Source organism: Scardinius erythrophthalmus (genome assembly GCF_964197995.2).
Source record: "Scardinius erythrophthalmus genome assembly, chromosome: 8".
In the NCBI taxonomy this organism is placed as follows: domain Eukaryota; kingdom Metazoa; phylum Chordata; class Actinopteri; order Cypriniformes; family Leuciscidae; genus Scardinius; species Scardinius erythrophthalmus.
The window spans coordinates 35405584-35429690 of NC_138228.1; the positions used below are offsets into that span (position 1 = coordinate 35405584).

General features: G+C 35.5%; 1 protein-coding gene across 8 annotated transcripts in view; it reads right to left on the reverse strand.

Annotated features, from left to right (window-relative positions):
* Nucleotides 1-545: 545 nt before the first annotated feature.
* The window catches only part of ppfibp2a (PPFIA binding protein 2a), an 81632-nt gene continuing 58070 nt past the window's right edge, over nt 546-24107 (reverse strand). For all 8 annotated transcript variants that reach the window (XM_081373049.1, XM_081373047.1, XM_081373044.1 and 5 more), the window contains 9 exons: nt 23870-24002; nt 23643-23762; nt 23370-23517; nt 22905-23016; nt 16564-16652; nt 16335-16457; nt 16094-16219; nt 7713-7901; nt 546-7605 (listed from right to left, as the gene is read on the reverse strand). In XM_081373049.1, the coding sequence (XP_081229175.1) occupies nt 7402-7605; nt 7713-7901; nt 16094-16219; nt 16335-16457; nt 16564-16652; nt 22905-23016; nt 23370-23517; nt 23643-23762; nt 23870-24002 (1244 nt within the window). In that variant the 3' untranslated portion in view covers nt 546-7401. The remainder of the gene's footprint in view (nt 7606-7712; nt 7902-16093; nt 16220-16334; nt 16458-16563; nt 16653-22904; nt 23017-23369; nt 23518-23642; nt 23763-23869; nt 24003-24107) is intronic.

Sequence of the window (24107 nt, forward strand, 5' to 3'; positions counted from 1 at the left end):
CCCCTGGAAATCAATTTAAGGTGGCAAATATTGCCCCTTAATAAAATGTTAATTTCGGTCACTACTGTGAACTGACCACTGCATAGAATATAAACAATATGAATATATTTGTGGGTCTGCTGTCAACAACAGGCCTAAACCAGCCAGGGTACCAGTACAAAAACACAATCAGTAAAATATCATCTAATTATTATCAACAAAACTTTGAAAATATCTAGACATATTTTTGTCAATGTTGCACACCCATAATTTTCTGTATTAATTTTGATTTCTTCAGGTCTTAAAAAGGTCTTAAAAAGCCTTAAATTTGACTTTAAAAATTGTGCAGATACCCTGAACTTGATCTATTGGCATCACCTATCTCTATGGAGATAGATTAGTTGTATGCCATACTGTTGAACATTCCAGACAGGGAGAGTGTGGGTTGTTGTGAACTGGGTTGTTGTGAACTGAGTTGTTGTGCGCCTGGCACTTAAACTTTGTTAAAAAAAAAAAAAAAAAAAAAAAAAATGCATCCAATTGTTTACAACTATTTTGATGGCTGTTAAATAAATTTAGCAAAAGTGATATTTTCCTCTCTTGTCTTATTTCAAGGTGTATTTTTGAAATTTACCACAATATAACTGCATTATTAAAACATAAAAATACTGCATATTGTGGATATTTTATATATAATATACAGGACATCTCCATTTAGAATACAAAGTTTTACTGTTGTTTTACCAGATTAAATTAGTTTTTTGTTTGATATTTCCCTGTTAATTTCATCATTTATTGATGCACAATAAGCAATTATTACATGTAAAAAATACAGGAATTTGTCTATTTATATACAACACAGTTATGTGAAATTAACAAGCAAAAATTGTAGACTTAACAGTTTTTTAATGTGATTCAGCCGTCATTTCATTCACTGTAAATCAATTTACATATTTCGTCTGTTAAGTTATCCACGGTGCTGCTGTATTTTTTACAGGAATTCTCTGGTAACCACAGCAGTTTTCCCGTAAAAACAACAGTTTTTTTTTTTTTTTTACAGTGGTGAGGAAATCAGTTACAGTGGAGTTAAGCAATCAATGCAGGTTTAGGATACAGACATGTTGTCATCAATATCTGTCTTTGGAAAACAACGTGAGCTTTTGTTGTGCTTACATTTACTGTATTGCAAGCAGGTGGCGCTTATTGAAACCTTTTTGTTCAGAGTTGGACACTCATCAGATTAGGTACACAGGTGATATTATCAATTTAAATGAATTTAAAGACTTAAAGTATTTTAATATGGTATTTAATATATAAGTATTGAAGACTTTCAGGATTAGAATGAGAGCTTGTGCTCAGGTCAGGACAGGTACAGTATTAGGACTTGATTTGCCTTTAATGACAGCAGAAGTATTATACTGCTACCACAATTAAATATCCTCCTATTGCTTTTTCTTTTTTCCATTTTCTTCGTTTTCTTGTGCCCAAAGAAAATATCTAGATTGCAATTTTATGAAAACATATTTTTACCAAGATCAGATTGCCCCCTTTTGCACATAGCATTCTAGCTGTAACACCATTCACCACACCTCAAGTTTTCTAATATTAAAAGCTAACATTTGATTGGGAAAAAGTGTACAGATGTGGTTCTTGATCAATGCAATTGTAAGGAATATCTCTTAAACAACATAACCTTTTTTTTTTTTTCTTTTTTTTTTTGCTTTAATTAAATGTATCGCTATGGCGAGCAGGGTGCCACCAAGATGCTTCACAGGGACCAAATTACAGAAACGTCCTATCTTAAAGGGATAGTTCACCCAAAATTGAAAGTTCTGTCTTCATTTACTCACCCTCATGTTGTTTCAAACATGCATGAGCCTCTTTCTACTGATGAACACAAAATATATTTTGAAGAATATTGGTAACCAAACAGTTGCTGGTCCCCAATGACTTCCATAGTATTTTTTCCATACTATGGAAGTTCCACACAAGAAAGAAACTCATGGAAGTTTGGAAAAACATTAGGGTGAGTAAATCACAGTGGTTACTAAAGAGACAAGATATTACTCTGACTGAAGTTGTTTCTGTAACACAGCCACAGGAAACCATTCTTGACGTTCTTGCAGCCTCAGGAAACCATTCCAGGTCATAATTTCAAGTCCTCCCTCGGTGTCAGATATTCTGTGCTAATAGTCTGGGCAATTTGTACTTACCTCAGACTTGTCAGCAGCTTAATATCCTTATATCTTACATATAGCTTCATATCCTTTATATCTTTAAACATACAATACTTTAATAGTACAATAATATAAATACAATAAATTGTGCAATACTCAGATCTATATTTTCTACTGTATAGTTTCATAAGTAGAGTATGTGTACTAGCAATCTTAATTTTTAAGATTTCACATATGCTTTTATTTATTTTCTTAAATGTGAGCAATGGTAACATGACCAATTTACACCATGGGATCAATAAATTATATCTATTATCCAATTTATTTTCCACAAATGTGATGTATCTTACCAGGTTTCAAATATAAATAAATACTGTCTATGTTATAAGGCTTATGTTATGAAGTCTTCACCAATTAGCGTGGTGAAGTCTTCACCTCAATTAGAGATTAGATCGGGCCCAAAAAATCAAGACCGACCCTACACGAGCCCTTGCACATTTGAAGTGGATCAAAACCTTTCATCAAAGTTATACATTCATTTTGAACAATACCTGTTCTTGTCTTAAGAAAACTTTGATGAACTGTTTTGATCCACTTCAAATGTTGACTACTGTATATTGAGCCGGACAACTTTCTAATTTACTGCAATTAGCTCAGGCTAACAGGACATTAGATATTATTGTTTGAATGTGGATTTTTTAATAAACTTGTTGTAGGAGATTCATGCAATTCCCACCAAACTCAGGCAACATTAAACAAAGACACTAAAGATGCTAAATTGCAAACGATTATATGCCATCTCCAATTGTGTTGCCATGGCGAGGGATTAAAGTAAGGACAAAAAAAGAAAATGGGAAGTGTCACATATTTTGTAAAATCATTGTTTGATTTAAATTAAATTACAATTGTATGTTTGGTTGGTCAGTGTGCTTTTGCGTCCAATCGTTTTTCCTTTTTTAACCCGTAATTGACCGTTCGCAAAGACCCAACCCCTTAGTTACTGTCGCTATGTCCGACAAGCTACGCCGTTCTCACGCAGTGAAAAATACATTGCGGAGCAGAGAGGAGACTGACAAAACGATGACAGACAGGACAGAGCAGGTTACTTTTCGGTTACGTTTGATATTAAACATATTAAACAAAGTCTCATCTTTCAAATTTGGTCATTTTTTAAAAGAAATTTAAACAATAAATACCGTTTTGTGGCTCTTTAATGTGTCGTGACAGATCGCTGTAGAGCAGGGATGGGCAACTTCGGTCCTGGAAGGCCACTGTCCTACAGAGTTTAGCTTCAACCCTAATCAAACACACCTGAACAAGCTAATCAAGGTCCTCAGGATTACTAGAAAATTACAGGCAGGTGATTTTTTCAGGGTTGGAGCTAAACTCTGTAGGACAGTGGCCCTCCAGGACCGAAGTTGCCCATCCCTGTTGTAGAGCATCAGTTAAAGCTGCTCGTGAACCGATCATCTCTTCCTTCTAGTTAATTTATAGCCTCAAATAAACATGAACAAACATAAGAAGGAATGTTGTTTTAACCACGGAAATACGTCAGTACACTCCGTTTTTCAAGTTCAAATCCTCCCATGTTAATCTACTAACTCTCCTGACTGCTTTGTCGGACAAAATGGCGGATGGCGAAGTATGATTGGTCAGATCACCTGTCAATTAAGCTCCCTACGAAGGGTCAATTGAAAAACGAAAAATGAACAGTTGTTGTATTTTTAAAACGCAAATTTGAACACCAAAATTTTTATTTGAACTGTACACACAAAATGCAAATAAATATTGATGTATTTTCAGATTTTTGTTTATGACTTTTTGCCCCTTTATTAAACATTTAAAATATTCACAAATTAATATGGAAAAAATTTAAATTTTACTGGTTTTCTTGGGCCAAAATAGAATCCGGAAATTATATTTTTCCCGCAGTGCTGAATGAGAAGAGCCATGTCTCTGGAACCATACAGAGAGGTGATTTATAGGTGATTTATATGCTAATGATAATACATGTGTCTGAAAAAATAACGAGGCATTTTAATTGTTTATTAATAAACTAGTGTTTTTTAGTGCAGCTGCAAACATATCTCCATCTCCGCTGTAAAGCAGATGTGCCTTTAGAGAGAAATGCACCTTTCATTCGGATTACATAATCAGGCTGTATTTGCTTTCGATTCAATTTGTTCGTTTAAAAGTGGAAATTTCAAGCTTTATATATGTAGGTTATATTTTGTTTCAGTTCTTTTTTGACATGCGCTCCAGTTCACGGAGATCATGAAAGCGCGTCTGATTGTTTTCTTTTATTTTACAAAAGCACAACGTTTTCTTGTTGTTGTGAGTTTACTCAAATAAAAGTAGTTGCGAATGATGTATTATTCTTTTCTGTATGACCAGATTATTTTAAGTTGTTTCCACTGTTGATAGGAAAGCACCGGCGCCTCCGTGTCATGCAGTGCCCGCTCCACTTCTCCGCACAAACTCTTGGATATGTGTCAAAATCTTGTGTTTATTTGTGATAATCTTAGCCCTGTATTATTATTGTCTAACCTGTATTATGACTAAAGTAGCGGAAGAGCTGTACTAGTGACGACATCAGTGATTCCAGAGGGAGGGCTCTGATGACATCCCTAAATTGGCTGTTTCAATGTAGGGGACATAACAGGTAGTTGGGGCATAATTTGTAGGTGGTTTGTAGCACTGCAGGACACAGTCGGACAAACTTGGATTTCTTCTAAAAGTAATTTGCCCTTTTTGACACTTGTGGGATGCTGTAAACTGTTACATTAAACCCTAAATTTCAGTGAAGATTCAAGTTGGACTTTTCTGTAAAAACACTTTCTGGGTCGCTAATCATTCTCCTAGGCCATTGGTGCTTAGACCCTGATGATTGCTGCTTGTGGCTATATTATGTTAAATATACAGTATAGATTATATAGTATAGATTGAGTATAGATGATTGAATGCTTGTTTGATTTGGTGTTGCTGTGACAGACCATAACCAATCTTTAATCTTTCCTCAAAAAGAAGGTGAGCCGAGAGCAAAACACTTCAACTTGAAATGCAAAATGTGTACGGCTCACACTGTGGGCAGATCTAGAAAATTATTTATAGGGTGGCATGGGGACTGTGAGGGGTTCTGTTTCTGAGGTTGTCAAAGCTTGTGATGAGCTATGTCTCACTGCGGAAGCAAACGGTGTGGCCTCTTTTGGGTTTGAGAACACTCTTTCTACCGCCACATCAAAATCTGAGTTATGCTGTGGTTTGTCCGATGCTATCCCCCCTAGTGGTCAGGAGACACTGATATGTCTTGCTTTTAAAAACTCGCTGAGGTAGTTTCACATGCTGTAGGCAGACTAAATTTAGACTGGCCAGGTGCAGCCCAGCTGAAAAGCAGTCCAAATTGGATGAGTGCTTTCTGGCTGGTCACAATTTGCCTCCAACGCATACACATCTCTTCACCATATTGAAGTTGCAGATTACTTTGCCATCCAAGTCCTGCAGGGTGATGTCAGTCCTGATCAGCAAGTCCTATTTGGCTGCAAGTCAGAATGGTGCAAAGCTGCATACCATGGTGGTTTTGTTGGCATACATCCTGAAGGATATGGACAAGAGAACTGCTTAAACCACCACTTGGCCAATCTGTCCATCTGGCAGTGTGGACAGATGGACGGATTGGCCATCTGTCAATTTTCATCAGAGTGCTCCCTACCAGTGGGGAACCTAAACTATTGTGAACATAATATTTACAAACGTTTAGATAATAGTTTAAAAAGTAAAAAAAAAAAAATTAAAAAGTAATCAGTGCTAATATTATTTTAGTTGTGTCATGACAACTCTTGGGAGATTGGCATGTTAATAGAGATTGGCATGGCCCTGGCGGAATAGATCTGCTACGGTGCTGCAGAACAAGTCCAGAGTCTTGCTACTGCCAATACATTCACATACATTCCTGTGAGCATGTTTAGTAGTTTTCTCCATATTAGTCCGTTTTCTCTTTAAGACGTGGTTTTCCTGCTAAGACAAAAGCTGAGAAAAAACACCCTGCAATAAAACAATAAAACGCACCCCTGGAGAGAAGATCTCAAAGAAAGAGCACAGGACACCCCCTTGCATAGATAGGCGAGAAGATAAGTTTGGGCATCTCCCTACTCCCTTCCTTTCCCTCTGTTTCAAGTCACTGAAAGTTATATGTATCCTGTGAATCTTTTGTTTTTTTCCCTTTCATGTTTGGTATAATTTTAAATGTCTATAAATGTGATTGGTAAAATGGTCTCAATTTCACTGCAATCACTGGTATTATGAGAAAGATTAAAAACTTAGGAGAATTCTGTTCTCCTTTTTTGGTGGTGTCTCTTCAGGATCTCTGAGAATCCTCTCCTCTTCCCCGAAACCAGGTGTTTGTGTAGTAAAAATGTACAACCCTTTTGTTCTGGTCGGGGTATTTAAGGAAAAGTGGTAGAGCAGCCATTTGGGAAAATTCTGTAGCCAGAAGACCCCCATGCAGTGCTGTGTGAGTGTCTTAATAACACTTATGTTATGTATTTATTATTTCTGAATTGGCTTTTAGTATTTAATGAAACATTGTATAATTAGTGAGGTGTAGATATTCTAAACTGATCAAGAGAAAACAGTACTGGTATCAGATTGGCATCGGTATCGGCAGATACTCAAGATTGTGATATTTGTATAAGGCATTAAAAAAGTGGTATAGACCCATCCCTAGCTTCTATACATGCTACAGAGAAGAAAGAAACAGTTCATTGGGCATTTCAAAACTCATTTATGTGGACAAATCAGCAGAAGTTTTCAGCACACTGAAAAAAACAATATATAGAAAAAAAAAATGTGCCAGGGATAGGTATAAATTATTTGTTAAAGGTATAAAATCAAGAAACTCAAATTAAGCCTTCAATGTGATATTTCAGCATTTGAACTACCTAGACAAGACAAATAATAATAATAATAATAATAATAATAATAATAATAATAATAATAATAATAATAATAATTTCTGATGGGGTTTTTTTATGTTTTTTTTTTTTTTTTTTTTTTCAGAGTCCATGGTCAGTCTTTTCCTAGATATCCAGATGATACACTGAATTATAAATTATGGGCTTCTCCTACTTGTTAATGCTGAGATTCAAACAGCAGGGTAAAGTTACTGCAGTGCTGGCATTTGATAGTGTTAGTGGCAGTAAGCACATTATTGTTTGGCTAAGATTGGTTGAATTGAAGAAGCAGTGAATCAGCTCTTTGACCCAACTTGCTCAAGTCTGTCTGAATCTCTGGCCAGGATAGGGGTGATGCCCCTAAAGCTTGCATAAGGCTGCTTTGGAGTCCCACTGAGGACTGGTGGGGTTCCTGTTTCCATGGGGCAGATGTAATCTGCAGATTCATCCATCCTGAGCTTTCTTAGTTGCCTGAAGTGAGTAAAGCCAAGCTTCTTTGGCTAAGGCAGAAAAATGTATGTCAAAAAACATGAACATGATTAACTTACAACTGCATATACACTGCATATAATGGATGACTTAAATTATTGTGTTTGTAATATCATACCCTGACTTTGGCAGTGGTGTTTAGGGGTGTGTGCCCACTGGCGTTGGCAAACTCCTGCTTCTCCTGTTGGGCCTGGATCCCCACCAGTGTGCTGAAGTTGGTGGTGAGGTGGCGTCTGAGGAGGGTCTTCTGAGGAGGGATGTTGAGCAGCATGGCCATGGTCTCAGAGTAAAAGCGAGGCTCTAGGATCTGATAAGCAAAAACAGACAACTTAAAAGGTTCATGAATTGAGAAATCAAATTGTCCTTGAGCTTTTCATATATAAGAGGTCATCATGCTATAAGAATATCCTGTAAGTTTCAGAACTGAATACTTCCTTGTTAGTCCAAAAACAGATTTTATTGAAACCAAGGTCTGAAAACAACTCGTTTTGGAATGTGCTGATTTATGACGTCATAGATATTTGAAAGAATGCCTCTGCAGAACAGAAGAGTGATACAGAATCACAGGACTAAAAATAATGTTACCTTCCAAAAGATCCTAATGCTAGGAATGTGGTTATTTATTTTCAATAATGTGCATTTCTCAGTTGAGCATTATTTATTTGTATTAGGTACATTTCACTGGGAATTCCTTGGTAAATCAGTCGCAATTTTGGTGCAGGCTTTGCAAACAGACTTTTACGATATGGACTCAACAGTAATGCAACAACATGAAAGTAACCATACTCATTCTAATGCCTGATCTGTGACCAGTCATTTATAACATGTAATTATTCATGTACAGTCAGATGTTCTTTGTCTCAAAATGATTTATTGATGTCTATGTGTCAGTAAATCAAAACAGTGACTAAGGTTGTTTGTTGTTTTTGTGCCCTGGAGTTTAGATTCATACTTATTAGAATAAGGTTTAACAAAATCATCCTGAGATTCGAATACACATCTTTGAGGGAAAACCATTTTCTATTCAGTTGAAAACTACCCTCAAATTGTAGTATTTTAAAGGGACACCAGGCAATGTTTTCGTGTTAATTAATCATCTTCGTAAGTTGGTATATGGTTAAATGACTCATTACAGGGCGAATGAAGACTCTCTCGCCCGCCCCTACTGCCTGTAGGAAGAATATCCCGATTGCAATTTCAGTGTATCCTACCCGCGTCCTTCAGTTTCACAAAGTCTCAGACATCGCGAGAAGCAGGATCAGTTTACGGCAAGCATCCCCAGCACAGAGGCAGGCTAATGAAACCTGGCTAGCGATTGTTGCAAACGTGTGTATAATGGCAGAGCCGGGGAAGGAGCAGCGAAAACCCTTGACGGAAGATGCAAAAAAAGGAAAAGAGCTTCAGACTGAGCGAGGGCTCGCACACGTATCAACATTGGTCAAGCTTTTTCAGAATGGCGAGAGCTGAAAGACAGAGAAGGCTCCAAGTCAGATGCAGACCTCACATTCTTGCTTTTGCGCTTGTAAGTAACACTTTGATATTTTATTTTGTGCATGGTTGTACTTTCATTGCGTTCATTATTATCTGATCAGCTGGGTTGCTCGTGGCGAGGGGGGAGGGACAACTGTTTGTTTTTACAACAGTGTGTTTGAAAGCATTTACTACCAGACACTGGGGGAGCTAGGGGGAGCTTCGTAGAGAAAAAAAACACTCAAGCTTGCCTGGTGTCCCTTTAACCCTCTGGGGTCTGGGCTGTTTTTGGGGTCCTTGAGATGTTCTGACATGCCCTGACATTTGTGCTTTTTTCAGTTGCTTATAAACATATAAATGGCAAAAAAAAAAATTACACACTATTTAGCACAAACAGGGCTACCATAATATGTGAGCAACAAGAATGTACATGTCTGCATTTTTGAGAGAATAATGTTTATGCATGGTTATTGGAAAAACTAAAAACTAAAGTTTCTGTAATAAGGCCATAAAACACATTCTAAATATGTGCCAATAAGACTTTTGTCTAATGGATGTCATCACCTAGTGTTTTTTCTTCAAAATGATGTGAAAATCACCCTGCCTTATCATTCACATAACACAATACATTGATTTGAATTTTGCAAAGCACTTTCTGTTTGGAAAGGCAATATGCGGAGTGGGCGTCAACGATCATGCATATTTAGTGGTTCACACCTTAGGAGACAATGGGGCCTGCATACTTAATTAGCCATTCATTCAGGTGAGTCACTGAGCCACAAGAATGCAAGAGCAACAGTTGGAAGCATCGCAATTCTTTTTTATTTTTCCACATATTGTGCTTGCAATTTGGCCTATAATATCCAAGGAAAACATGTCTAGTAATTGTGCAGTTAATTCTCATACTGTATTTTCAGTTTTGGAATATTTATCCTCTCCCCAAATTTGTCACTAATAAAACACATCAAAAATTATTTTAAAGAAAAGGCTTATATTTACCTTTTAATAGTTTGTTTACATCTATCTACATTTGTTTACATCTAAATATATTTTTTTATTAAAAAGGTTACAATTACAACAACAATTCAAGTGTAATCTTTCTTTGTAAAAACTAAAGTATACATTTTATCATACATATTTCAAAGTTAAGGATTTGATTGATTATTTGATTACTTTATTTTTGACAAAACATACTATATTTAACATGAGCAAATATTGACAAACAAAACCTTATTTGAGGTGGCAGATATTTTACAGTAAAAATGTATAATCTATCCAAAACTAATCAACGAAATGTTGTCTTTCATATGTCTGTAACATAGGTCTTTCATTTTTATTATGAGAAATATAAATGTTAATTTGCAGTTTAATACGTTGCTTATACAAATACATTTTATTTCAACATATTTCAGTCGATTTTTACTCAGTATAGCAATACAGTTTGCTAAAACCGAAACATTCATTCACAAACAGAAACGCCTGACTGTAACGTTGTTTTTATGAAATATTAGGGCATATAAATGTTAATTTTCAGTTTAATACGTTGCGTATACAAATAGCCTACATTTTATTTCAACATATTTCTGTCGATTTTTACTCAACTCAGTATAGCAATACAGTTTGCTAAAACATCATCATTCATTCACACAGAGACGCAATTTAAATTTAAACTGTCTTTTTGCGAGCTGTGGTAAACAGCGCGCATCTCTGCCGTTCATTCATTCACAGAAACGCGATTAACTTGAGAAGGAAAAAAAACTTACTACATATTCGGATCCTCTCTCCTGCAATACCCGCACTCTGAGGTAGATTTTCCATTATTATTATTTCTCACAGCGCTGCCAGATGGTGTAAACACGTAGTAGGCTACAATGATATGATTAAACTTGTGTTTTCTCGAGCTGATATGGGGGGGCGTTCACAGGTTTGCGTGGATTGCCTCAGACATTTGCGTTTGAATAGCATGCGCTCTCCGTGGGCGTGTCACATTACATTTGAATTAGCTCTAATTAGCTCGACTGGAATCGCTCTCTTTTAATACAGATTTCACAAAATGAGAATATTTGTTTTTTTATATAAATTACCTCATTTAAAAGAAGATAATTCAAGCTTCATGCCTGTGTGTCTGTATGCCTGTTTGACTGAGTATTCGCTGAGTTACAGTTCATTTTCGGACGCGTTTCAGAATGGTCTTCACTGACAGAGAGAAGGCAGAACTCGCATCACGTTTATTTTTCTTTATTTGGCAAAAAGCACAACACTTTGTTTTTATTGTGAGTATACACAAAAATAATACACATTTAACAGAATCGATTGATGTATGAAACTTGCTTGTAATATCAAAGTCCACAGAGCAAAATTAATTTCTTTTGAACTGAACTGAAAAAAAGCGAGCTGGTATCGCCGGCGATACTGTCGACCCCAGGGGGTTAAAGCAGGTTTTGAGCTGTCATATATATATGAAGAGTTCAGATGCAAAAGTGCCATCTGAAATTTTCTTCTTGAATGATAATTTTTAACAAGCTCGTATATTTAAGTTCAGTAGTTTCACTCAAATTACAATTAATAGGTCATTTTCATTGCTAATTAAGTGAAATTACTGAACTTAAATATACAAGCTTGATAAAAATGATCATTCAAGAAGAAAATTTCAGAGGGCACTGAAGGGTTAAAATTTAAGAATATGTTTTCAGATATGCTTCCTTACATAACATCACAGTGAAGAATACTGATTTTTAGCTTTTAAGGTTAGGTTATAATGGTATCAACAGCTCCTACCAGCCCTGTTTTCTCTATTGTGTTTTAAATGAGTCTTTAATGGCTCTAGCCAGTAGCTCCAAGACGCACCCTTTGTCTTAAATGGCTCTGGGATGGCCCGTGGAACCAGAGTTTCCTGGCCAGTATCAGCATTTGAATAGGTATGCTGATTAAATTGATACTGGTAAACACGCTGGGGTCTGGGGCAGGTTACCTTAACCTGCATACTCATTTACATGCTTTGTTTGAATTTGTCTCCACCCCCAAAAGTCCCTCCTCCTAAAATGCCTATAAGATAACATGTAAAGTTATGTTAGATCAGATCATGTTGGAAGTTTCTACAGCCGCGTACAGAGGAGTTCTCAATAAAGAATAACTTCAGTTGAACGCGATCCCGACTGTCTCACTGGTCTCTGCTTTGAAGAAAGAAAACTTTACAACAGATGGTGCCGTGACCCAGATGGAGAAGAAGGAAACTCAGAGAATTTTAAGCTCAAAGAACTGCATCTTGAAACTTCAAGCTCAAAGATCTCAACGAAGCTGACTGAGTTCCAGACTGAATCTTCTGAATCCAGATTGAAAACTTCAAGCTCCAAAAAGATCTCAAAGACTGAATTTTTCCAGACGGAATCTTTCTCTACAAATGAAAGACTCGGTGAGTTTCACTCCATTAAAAGAACCAATGCAGACCAGTACAAATGTTTTCCTCTGCGCCGTTCAGAGAAGTAGTTAACAAACAGCTGTATAGTTTGGTTAACTAAAGATAAGCCTCTAAAAAGTTTTTCTTTTAGAGATGAAATTTACCCTCTGTTGTTGGCAGGGAAGATTAACAGTTACATGTTAATATTGTGTGTATGCTGTTGCTAGAGAAGACCTATCTGTAAGCAAGAGAATTAGCTTTAGAATTAGATTTAGCCTCATGTGCTAATAAGATTGTACCCTCTGTTTGCAAGACAGTAGAGAGAAGGTTTTTTTTGTGTTTGTTTGTGGTAACAAAAATTCACAAAATGTTTAGGAAAAGTACTAGACAGATTACACCTTTTTGGACAGATAGTGAATTCAAGTCTTTGTTATCAGAGCACATGGACTCAATCGTGACTGAGGAAGTCAGATTGAATTTAACAAAGAAATTTGGCATTGATCCAGGCAAAGTTTGGTCAATCGAAGATTGTAAGAAGGTACTAGGAGAAAGTATTCGCAAGAAAAGTGTGAAAAGTTTTATCTGTTGTCACCGAGAATTTGGTTTAACCCTAGCTACAGAACAGTCTAAGCGCAACTCCGAGCTAGAGAAACAGATCAAAGAGCTCCGTGCTAGAATATCTTCATTGACTAAGAAAGTAAACCGCAACAAAGATGCAGAAAAAACTGATGTGGAAGAAGTTAGTCAGCCTGATAACAATTATCCTGACTTAAAAGCTTTCTTTGAATCAAATGTAGCCATCCAATCAGTAACTGATCAGCCTGTAGATTCAGTGCAGGTTTGTGTGGCTAGGATAAGATCTCAGGGAACTAAAAGTGTTACTCCGAACTCTTCTGTTGTCCAAATACAAACGGTTGCCAAAACATCTTTAGGTCCTAAGGATATAGATAGACTCTCCCAGAGTTTACCCTCAGCACGCACACATTTTTCTGAGTTTAGGAGAACATTGTTCAGTAAAATGCATCTTTACGACATGTCGTTGCCGGAAGTCACACAGCTGATGTCACAAATTCTAACTGAATCTGAATTCAACAATTTTGAGTCTGCTGTTACTTCCGAACTGCAACATGTCAGTAAAGGCGATTTGAGAGAAGGTGTTTTGAAAATCCTAAAGAATATCTTAGGACCCAAAATTGATTGGTCGAGAGTTACTAGCTGTGTACAAGAGAAAGAAGAAACTGTGAGTGAATATACTGAGAGGTTCTGTCAGGTAGCGGTAACGTACAGTGGAATAGTGGATGATTCCGAAAGTGTGTTAGCTGACAAAGGAGCTCTAATCCAAATTTGGGCAGATGGTCTTGTAGCTGAGTACAGAACAGCCTTGCCATTCCTAGATACTACGTGGGCTAAAAGAACTCTCAGAAGTAACCTAGAAAGTTTAGCTATTTGGGAAAGAGATTCTGTTGTCAAAGAGAGAGTAAGAATTGCAGCAGTTTCTGTTAAGGTCAACTCAGAGAAGCCAAAGAAACGCAAAAGTCATAGAGAAGCCAGTTGTTCTTACTGTGGCAAGCACGGACATTTTGGAAAAGAATGTAGAAAAAACAAAAGTAACTTAAGACAAGTTAACAATGTTATGCAGCTCTTACTACATTTGTTTGCTACTTTAAAGCAGCCCCTCCCCTCCTCGTTAAACTTGTGGGGCAACTTGATACGGTGTTAACCATTTAGGCTGTGAGTGTTTAATTTCCCCAGTAACTCACAACAAAGATGAAAGACTTATTTTTTTGTTTAATAGAACAAAAGGAAAGTGACTGTCACAGCCTTTGTTTGGGGGACATTCAGAAAACTCACAGCCATAAATGTTACACTGCAGAACACTACAATCAGACCTCCATGCTCTATATGATGTCTATTAAGACCGATGTTTCACTGGAGAATGAAAATGTGCCAATTTTCTCACACACTGTACAGTGTGTACACAAAACAGTGACAGAATAGGACACGGTTCAGTGAGGGCCCTGGAAAGAACTGACGCAACAGGCGTCAGGGGCCAATCCAGGGTGAAGACAACCTCATAGGCCTTTCCCCATTTAGTCCATCCTTACCTCACTTGTCCATAGGTGTCAAATCAATTAAGATTAGGAAAAGAAAAAAAACACTATACGATCACAATGTTTACTTTGATAAGAGTTAGACGTAAAACCACTATACGATCAAATGACTTATGGAAGAATGAAGTCTATGCTTGAATACTGCTGGTCTGCCGTTTCTTTGTTTTCTTGTGTTACAGGTATGTGTTGATGTCTTCGCAAGCGGAAACCTGTTGTAAAGCATCACCTCAGATTTCCATGAACAAGCCTCATGAGGGACGAGTCATCAGAGCGACTCTACGTGGGAAATGGACTCTACAGGAAACAGACTTCACAGCAATTCAGGCGCCATGGATTTTCAAGGCTTCCACTCTTATGCTACATGGTTTTCTGTGTAATCATGTAGTTTATACGACATTTTACACCCTGCGTCGCAGGTGTCAACAGTTATGGTTTTGAGAAGAACTATGACACTCATGTAAATCAAGTACACAACACAGAATAAGTTATACATGCCTGTAACTTTTTCAAGTTACAAGAATTGAACTTTTAAGTGTTTAAATTTGTATTTTGTGAGAGTTATTTTAAGAACTCTCAAAGAGGGGACTGAAGGGTTAAAATTTAAGAATATGTTTTCAGATATGCTTCCTTACATAACATCACAGTGAAGAATACTGATTTTAGCTTTTAAGGTTAGGTTATAATGGTATCAACAGCTCCTACCAGCCCTGTTTTCTTTATTGTGTTTTAAATGAGTCTTTAATGGCTCTAGCCAGTAGCTCCAAGACGCACCCTTTGTCTTAAATGGCTCTGGGATGGCCCGTGGAACCAGAGTTTCCTGGCCAGTATCAGCATTTGAATAGGTATGCTGATTAAATTGATACTGGTAAACACGCTGGGGTCTGGGGCAGGTTACCTTAACCTGTATACTCATTTACATGCTTTGTTTGAATTTGTCTCCACCCCCAAAAGTCCCTCCTCCTAAAATGCCTATGAGATAACATGTAAAGTTATGTTAAATCAGATCATGTCGGAAGTTTCTACAGCCGCGTACAGAGGAGTTCTCAATAAAGAATAACTTCAGTTGAACGCGATCCCGACTGTCTCACTGGTCTCTGCTTTGAAGAAAGAAAACTTTACAACAGAGAGGCTTTTGCATCTGAACTCTTCATATATATATATATATATATATATATATATATATATATATATATATATATATATATATATATATATATTAAAGGTATAGCGGAGGATCTTTCCAAATTTTAGATAAGACCCGCCCTCTCCACTTTTTGAAAAGTTTGATTGATTCACCAGAATGATTGACAATTAGGAGGACCAATAGTTTAGGTTACCCACCAGGAAGTAAAACATCCTCCGCTATACCTTTAATACAATCATGGTTGAGCCAAGTTTATAAGTCTCTTATTTACTGGGAGGGACAATTCTGCTATCCATATGATACATATGGTCTATCTCATGTACTGGCATATTTAAGCATTATTAGCAGTAGTGCTTTAGCAGCCAGTGCCAACTCACAATTAGGCCTCCATGAACGCCGCTGCCTCTTAGGTTTGGAGCATATTCAGCCAAATCCACTGACCTCAACCACTCCATCACTCGATGGTTAGACCACTGCACCACCTCAGAGGGCGATGTCTTATTCTGTATGTATAAAAAACAAACAAACACACTCTTTCAGTGTTAGAGCACAACTAATTAACTGAAGCTTTGACTCTATCCATGCTTGCATGCATTTTTTATCTGCGATTTGTCTTACCTCATCCCCTGGCCTGCGTCTCAAGCAGTTTGGGTTAAACTTGTTGACGTGCAGGACATGGATGGCACATTTAATGCTCAGATGATGGAGTTGACTGGTGACTTTCAGGAACAAGAGATCGTTCTGAGAAAAAAAAAATAACATCAGTTTCAGTTAAAATATGTGCATCTGGAAAAGCACTGTTCCATGGCATTTTTGACAGAGGGATAGAGGGAACGTTTGGTCTTACCACTGTTAGATACTGTAGCATGCGGCCATCAACTTTGCTTTCGTAGAACTGATCTTTGTACTGTGGTAAACCAATGTCATCAAGCCAACCTACAGAAAATTAGGAAGTGGAAACACATAGGCAGAATGGACTTATTTAAACTGGCATACAGAAAACTCATGAAACTCGATAAACGCTGGATCTAATCATATTCGTCATATGACAGCATGTCATCATATTTGATGAAAACAAACTCAAACACACTCAGGATACAAAAACTCAGCAAACCACTGAAAAACAAACCAAATCAAGCACAGACCAAACGTGACAGTATTTAATTCAAAATATTAATTATAAATAAATAATTTTAAAATGCAGCGTTTAAATTAGATTATAAAAATTATAGTTCCAGTCCTTGGTTATGTCTGGTTTCTTTCTAACTAATTTTTCTTTCTTTATTTCTAACTAATCTTTCTTTCTTTATTTCTAACAAATCTTTCTTTCTTACTAATCTTTCTTTCTTTCTTTCTTTCTTTCTTTCTTTCTTTCTTTCTTTCTTTCTTTCTTTTTTCTTTCTAACTAATCTTCATCTCTTTCTTTTTTCTAACTAATATTTCTTTCTTTCTTTCTTTCTTTCTTTCTTTCTTTCTTACTAATCTTTCTTATTATTCTTTTTCTCTTTCTTTCTTTCTTTCTTTCTTTCTTTCTTACTAATCTTTCTTACTAATTTCTTTCTTTATTTCTTTCTTTCTTTCTTTCTTTCTTTCTTTCTTTCTTTCTTTCTTTCTTTCTTTCTAACTAATCTTTCTTTCTTTCAAACTAGTCTTTCTTTCTTTCTCCCTTTCTCCCTTCCTTCCTTCCTTCCTTCCTTCCTTCCTTCCTTCCTTCCTTCCTTTCTTTCTAACTAATCTTTCTTTCTTTCAAACTAGTCTTTCTTTCTTTCTTTCTTTCTTTCTTTCTTTCTTTCTTTCTTTCTTTCTTTCTTCCTTCCTTCCTTCCTTCCTTCCTTCCTTCCTTCCTTCCTTCCTAACTAATCTTTCTTACTAATCTCTTTCTTTCTTTCTTTCTTTCTTTCTTTCTTTCTTTCTTTCTTTCTAACTAATCTTTCTTTCTTTCAAACTAGTCTTCCTTCCTTCCTTCCTTCCTTCCTTTCTAACTAATCTTTCTTTCTTTCAAACTAGTCTTTCTTTCTTTCTTTCTTTCTTTCTTTCTTTCTTTCTTTCTTTCTTCCTTCTAACTAATCTTTCTTTCTTTCAAACTAGTCTTTCTTTCTTTCTTTCTTTCTTTCTTTCTTTCTTTCTTTCTTTCTTTCTTCCTTCCTTTCTAACTAATCTTTATTTCTTTCAAACTAGTCTTTCTTTCTTTCTTTCTTTCTTTCTTTCTTTCTAACAAATCTTTCTTTCTTCAAACTAGTCTTTCTTTCTTTCTCCCTTTCTCCCTTCCTTCCTTCCTTCCTTCCTTCCTTCCTTCCTTCCTTCCTTCCTTTCTTTCTAACTAATCTTTCTTTCTTTCAAACTAGTCTTTCTTTCTTTCTTTCTTTCTTTCTTTCTTTCTTTCTTTCTTTCTTTCTTCCTTCCTTCCTTCCTTCCTTCCTTCCTTCCTTCCTTCCTTCCTAACTAATCTTTCTTACTAATCTCTTTCTTTCTTTCTTTCTTTCTTTCTTTCTTTCTTTCTTTCTTTCTTTCTAACTAATCTTTCTTTCTTTCAAACTAGTCTTCCTTCCTTCCTTCCTTCCTTCCTTTCTAACTAATCTTTCTTTCTTTCAAACTAGTCTTTCTTTCTTTCTTTCTTTCTTTCTTTCTTTCTTTCTTTCTTTCTTCCTTCTAACTAATCTTTCTTTCTTTCAAACTAGTCTTTCTTTCTTTCTTTCTTTCTTTCTTTCTTTCTTTCTTTCTTTCTTTCTTCCTTCCTTTCTAACTAATCTTTATTTCTTTCAAACTAGTCTTTCTTTCTTTCTTTCTTTCTTTCTTTCTTTCTAACAAATCTTTCTTTCTTCAAACTAGTCTTTCTTTCTTTCTCCCTTTCTCCCTTCCTTCCTTCCTTCCTTCCTTCCTTCCTTCCTTCCTTCCTTCCTTCCTTTCTTTCTAACTAATCTTTCTTTCTTTCAAACTAGTCTTTATTTCTTTCTTCCTTCCTTCCTTCCTTCCTTCCTTCCTTCCTTCCTTCCTTCCTTCCTTCCTTTCTTTCTTTCTAACTAATCTTTCTTTCTTTCTTCCTTCCTTCCTTCCTTCCTAACTAATCTTTCTTTCAAACTAGTCTTTCTTTCTTTCTTTCTTCCTTCCTTCCTAACTAATCTTTCTTTCAAACTAGTTTCTTTCTTTCTTTCTTTCTTTCTTTCTTTCTTTCTTTCTTTCTTTCTTTCTTTCTTTCTTTCTTTCTTTCAAACTAGTCTTTCTTTCTTTCTTTCTTTCTTTCTTTCTTCCTTCCTTTCTAACTAATCTTTATTTCTTTCAAACTAGTCTTTCTTTCTTTCTTTCTTTCTTTCTTTCTTTCTTTCTTTCTTTCTTTCTTTCTTTCTAACAAATCTTTCTTTCTTCAAACTAGTCTTTCTTTCTTTCTCCCTTCCTTCCTTCCTTCCTTCCTTCCTTCCTTCCTTCCTTCCTTCCTTCCTTCCTTCCTTCCTTCCTTCCTTCCTTTCTTTCTTTCTAACTAATCTTTCTTTCTTTCAAACTAGTCTTTATTTCTTTCTTTCTTCCTTCCTTCCTTCCTTCCTTCCTTCCTTCCTTCCTTCCTTCCTTCCTTTCTTTCTTTCTAACTAATCTTTCTTTCTTTCTTCCTTCCTTCCTTCCTTCCTAACTAATCTTTCTTTCAAACTAGTCTTTCTTTCTTTCTTTCTTCCTTCCTTCCTAACTAATCTTTCTTTCAAACTAGTCTTTCTTTCTTTCTTTCTTTCTTTCTTTCTTTCTTTCTTTCTTTCTTTCTTTCTTTCTTTCTTTCAAACTAGTCTTTCTTTCTTTCTTTCTTTCTTTCTTTCTTTCTTTCTTTCAAACTAGTCTTTCTTTCTTTCTTTCTTTCTTCCTTCCTTCTTTCAAACTAATCTTTCTTTCTTTCAAACTAGTCTTTCTTTCTTTCTTTCTTTCTTTCTTTCTTTCTTTCTTTCTTTCTTTCTTTCTTTCTTTCTTTCTTTCTTTCTTTCTTTCTTTCTTTCTTTCTCCATTTCTTCCTTTCTCCCTTCCTTCCTTCTTTCCTTCCTTCCTTCCTTTCTAACTAATCTTTCTTTCTTTCCTTTAAACTAGTCTTTCTTCCTTCCTTCCTTCCTTCCTTCCTTCCTTTCCTTCCTAACTAATCTTTCTTTCTTTCAAACTAGTATTTCTTTCTTCCTTCCTTCCTTCCTTCCTTCCTTTCTAACTAATCTTTCTTTCTTTCTTTCTTTCTTTCTTCCTTCCTAACTAATCTTTCTTTCTTTCAAACTAGTCTTTCTTTCTTTCTTTCTTGCTTTCTTTCTTCCTTTCTAACTAATCTTTCTTTCTTTCTTTCTTTCTTTCTTTCTTTCTTTCTTTCTTTCTTTCAAACTAGTCTTTCTTTATTTCTTTCTTCCTTCCTTTCTTTCTTTCTAACTAATCTTTCTTTCTTTCAAACTAGTCTTTCTTTCTTCCTTCCTTCCTTCCCTCCTAACTAATCTTTATTTCTTTCAAACTAGTCTTTCTTTCTTTCTTTCTTCCTTCCTTCCTTCCTTCCTTCCTTCCTTCCTTCCTTCCTTCCTTCCTAACTAATCTTTCTTTCTTTCAAACTAGTCTTTCTTTCTTCCTTCCTTCCTTCCCTCCCTCCTAACTAATCTTTCTTTCTTTCAAACTAGTCTTTCTTCCTTCCTTCCTTCCTTCCTTCCTTCCTTCCTAACTAATCTTTCTTTCTTTCAAACTAGTCTTTCTTTCTTCCTTCCTTCCTTCCTAACTAATCTTTCTTTCTTTCAAACTAGTCTTTCTTCCTTCCTTCCTTCCTTCCTTCCTTCCTTCCTTCCTTCCTTCCTTCCTTCCTAACTAATCTTTCTTTCTTTCTTTCAAACTAGTCTTTCTTTCTTCCTTCCTTCCTTCCTAACTAATCTTTCTTTCTTTCTTTCTTTCTTTCTTTCAAACTAGTCTTTCTTTCTTTCTTTCTTTCAAACTAGTCTTTCTTTCTTTCTTTCAAACTAGTCTTTCTTTCTTTCTTTCTTTCTTTCAAACTAGTCTTCCTTTCTTTCTTGCTTGCTTTCTTTCTTCCTTTCTAACTAATCTTTCTTTCTTTCAAACTAGTCTTTCTTTCTTCCTTCCTTCCTTCCTTCCTTCCTTCCTAACTAATCTTTCTTTCTTTCTTTCTTTCTTTCTTTCTTTCTTTCTTTCTTTCTTTCTTTCTTTCAAACTAGTCTTTCTTTCTTTCTTTCTTTCTTTCTTTCTTTCTTTCTTTCTAACTAATCTTTCTTTCTTTCAAACTAGTATTTCTTTCTTTCTTTCTTTTTTTTCTTTCTTTCTTTCTTTCTTCCTTTTTAACTAATCTTTCTTTCTTTCAAACTAGTCTTTCTTCCTTCCTTCCTTCCTTCCTTCCTTCCTAACTAATCTTTCTTTCTTTCTTTCTTTCTTTCTTTCTTTCTTTCTTTCTTCCTTCCTAACTAATCTTTCTTTCTTTCAAACTAGTCTTTCTTTCTTTCTTTCTTGCTTTCTTCCTTTCTAACTAATCTTTCTTTCTTTCTTTCTTTCTTTCTTTCTTTCTTTCTTTCTTTCTTTCTTTCTTTCTTTCAAACTAGTCTTTATTTCTTTCTTCCTTCCTAACTAATCTTTCTTTCTTTCAAACTAGTCTTTCTTTCTTTCTTTCTTTCTTTCTTTCTTTCTTTCTTTCTTTCTTTCTTTCTAACTATTCTTTCTTTCTTTCAAACTAGTCTTTCTTTCTTCCTTCCTTCCTTCCTTTCTTTCTTTCTAACTAATCTTTCTTTCTTTCTAACTAGTCTTTCTTCCTTCCTTCCTTCCTTCCTTCCTTCCTAACTAATCTTTCTTTCTTTCAAACTAGTCTTTCTGTCTTTCTTTCAAACTAGTCTTTCTTTCTTTCTTTCAGACTAGTCTTTCTTTCTTTCTTTCAAACTAGTCTTTCTTTCTTTCTTTCTTTCTTTCTTTCTTTCTTCCTTTCTAACTAATCTTTCTTTCTTTCAAACTAGTCTTTTTCTTTCTAACTAATCTTTCTTTCTTTCTTTCAAACTAGTCTTTCTTTCTTCCTTCCTTCGTTCCTTCCTTCCTTCCTTACTAATCTTTCTTTCTTTCTTTCTTTCTTTCTTTCTTTCTTTCTTCCTAGCTAATCTTTCTTTCTTTCAAACTAGTCTTTCTTTCTTTCTTTCTTTCTTTCTTTCTTTCTTCCTTTCTAACTAATCTTTCTTTCTTTCAAACTAGTCTTTCTTTCTTTCTTTCTTTCTTTCTTTCTTTCTTCCTTTCTAACTAATCTTTCTTTCTTTCAAACTAGTCTTTTTCTTTCTAACTAATCTTTCTTTCTTTCTTTCAAACTAGTCTTTCTTTCTTCCTTCCTTCGTTCCTTCCTTCCTTCCTTACTAATCTTTCTTTCTTTCTTTCTTTCTTTCTTTCTTTCTTTCTTTCTTTCTTTCTTTCTTTCTTTCTTTCTTCCTAGCTAATCTTTCTTTCTTTCAAACTAGTCTTTCTTTCTTTCTTTCTTTCTTTCTTTCTTTCTTCCTTTCTAACTAATCTTTCTTTCTTTCAAACTAGTCTTTCTTCCTTCCTTCCTTCCTTCCTTCCTTCCTTCCTTTCTTTCTTTCTTTCTAACTAATCTTTCTTTCTTTCAAACTAGTCTTTCTTCCTTCCTTCCTTCCTTCCTTCCTTCCTTCCTAACTAATCTTTCTTTCTTTCAAACTAGTCTTTCTTTCTTTCTTTCTTTCTTTCTTTCTTTCTTTCTTTCTTTCTTTCTTTCTTCCTTCCTTTCTAATTAATCTTTCTTTCTTTCAAACTAGTCATTTTCTTTCTAACTAATATTTCTTTCTTTCTTTCTTTCATTGAAACTAATCTATCTATCTATCTATCTATCTATCTATCTATCTATCTATCTATCTATCTATCTATCTATCTTTATTATTCAATTATCCAATTATTCCAATTACACACAAGGTCAAAGGCGAAACCGGCATGAAGAGGTCAAGGTCATCGCTAGGTCAAGGTCAGGTCAAGTTAATCACTAAGGCAGGGGATGTGGCAAGGTCAAGAGGTCAACCAATCAATCATCATTAATTATAGGGCCATCTATCATTTTTGACACATGCAAAATCATAATCACTACTCATGCGTAACAACGCCCCCAATTTATTTTAAAATGACATTTACCATTTCTTAATCATTTTAATCATGTTCTTAAAGTATTTGTACAAATCTAGCTAATTTATTAATATTAATACATACGTGTAACCCAGATGTGATCCAGTTGTGAAGATTTCTCCATTGTCTTGTTACTAAAAGCTCTTAGAGCGAGTTGCAGCTTCTTTCTGTGCAGAGGATGTTTAATACAAATCTCCTGTTTAAAAAGAGCACAAGGGTCTGTTGTACTGTTTCACTAAGTCTTGTACACCAGTCTATCTTTGTGGTTGATAATATAATTTTTTGTGATGTAAAAAGCAATCTGTGGTTGGTTATTTTACATCATGTTCCATCAAGTTTTTGTTATGACCGCTTTGCTGATAATATTGGGTGCATTTAAAATTTGTTAATTGTCACTTGCTTGCAAACATTCAACAACATCATCTGCATATTACTGTTACTAATATAATCCACAGTGACATGCCTACATAGATCTCAACAGCTAAATAACCGCAATATAAAATTATACACAATAATAATAATAATAATAATAATAGCATAAAAATAAACCTTCTCAAGCTCCTGTGGGGTGGCAGAGAGGAGGGTTTGTCCACTATCAACCCACTGACGGGCCAAACTGACATACTGACCCAAACCACAGTCTTCCAGCCAACCACACACCTGCTCTGTCGACCACTTAGAGAAGGGTGTGTGGGAACTGATGAAGACAAGATAATAACATGATAAGAGCAATAACAGTTCAGTGTCTGTTATGTAAAGGAGATCATGTCCCTCCAATGTCTATTGCAGCTCTGGCCTGTCTTTTCATTAAGGGAACTTTACCGAGATGAGTGTCCAGAATCAGGAGTCCGTGTTAGCCGTGGCCCAGCTGTAGCCCTGAAGCCTCCTCTCCTGAACTGAGTGGGCTCCAAGTCATCTGACAGAACACCTGTCCTCTTCATCCTCAATACAAACACATATTCTCAGATGCATGGATGATCTCAGATTTTTTGTCTCAGATTTCTTTATATTTTGTGTGCTACAATTGCTCCTGGTCATAATCAACTTACTTTCCCCAAAGTTTGCGAATGCTAGTATTTTTGATGTTTTCCTGTAATACAGGAGTCTGCTGGCCAGAGTCGGCTCTACAACACACTGAAGAAAGATCAGATGTGGTTGTGTCCTTCATTTTCTCTGTAATTCCTGAGGGGGACAACATGAAATGAAATGAAATGAAATGAAATGAAATGAATAAATAAATAAATAAATAAATAAATAAATAAATAAATGAATGAATGTACTTATTAG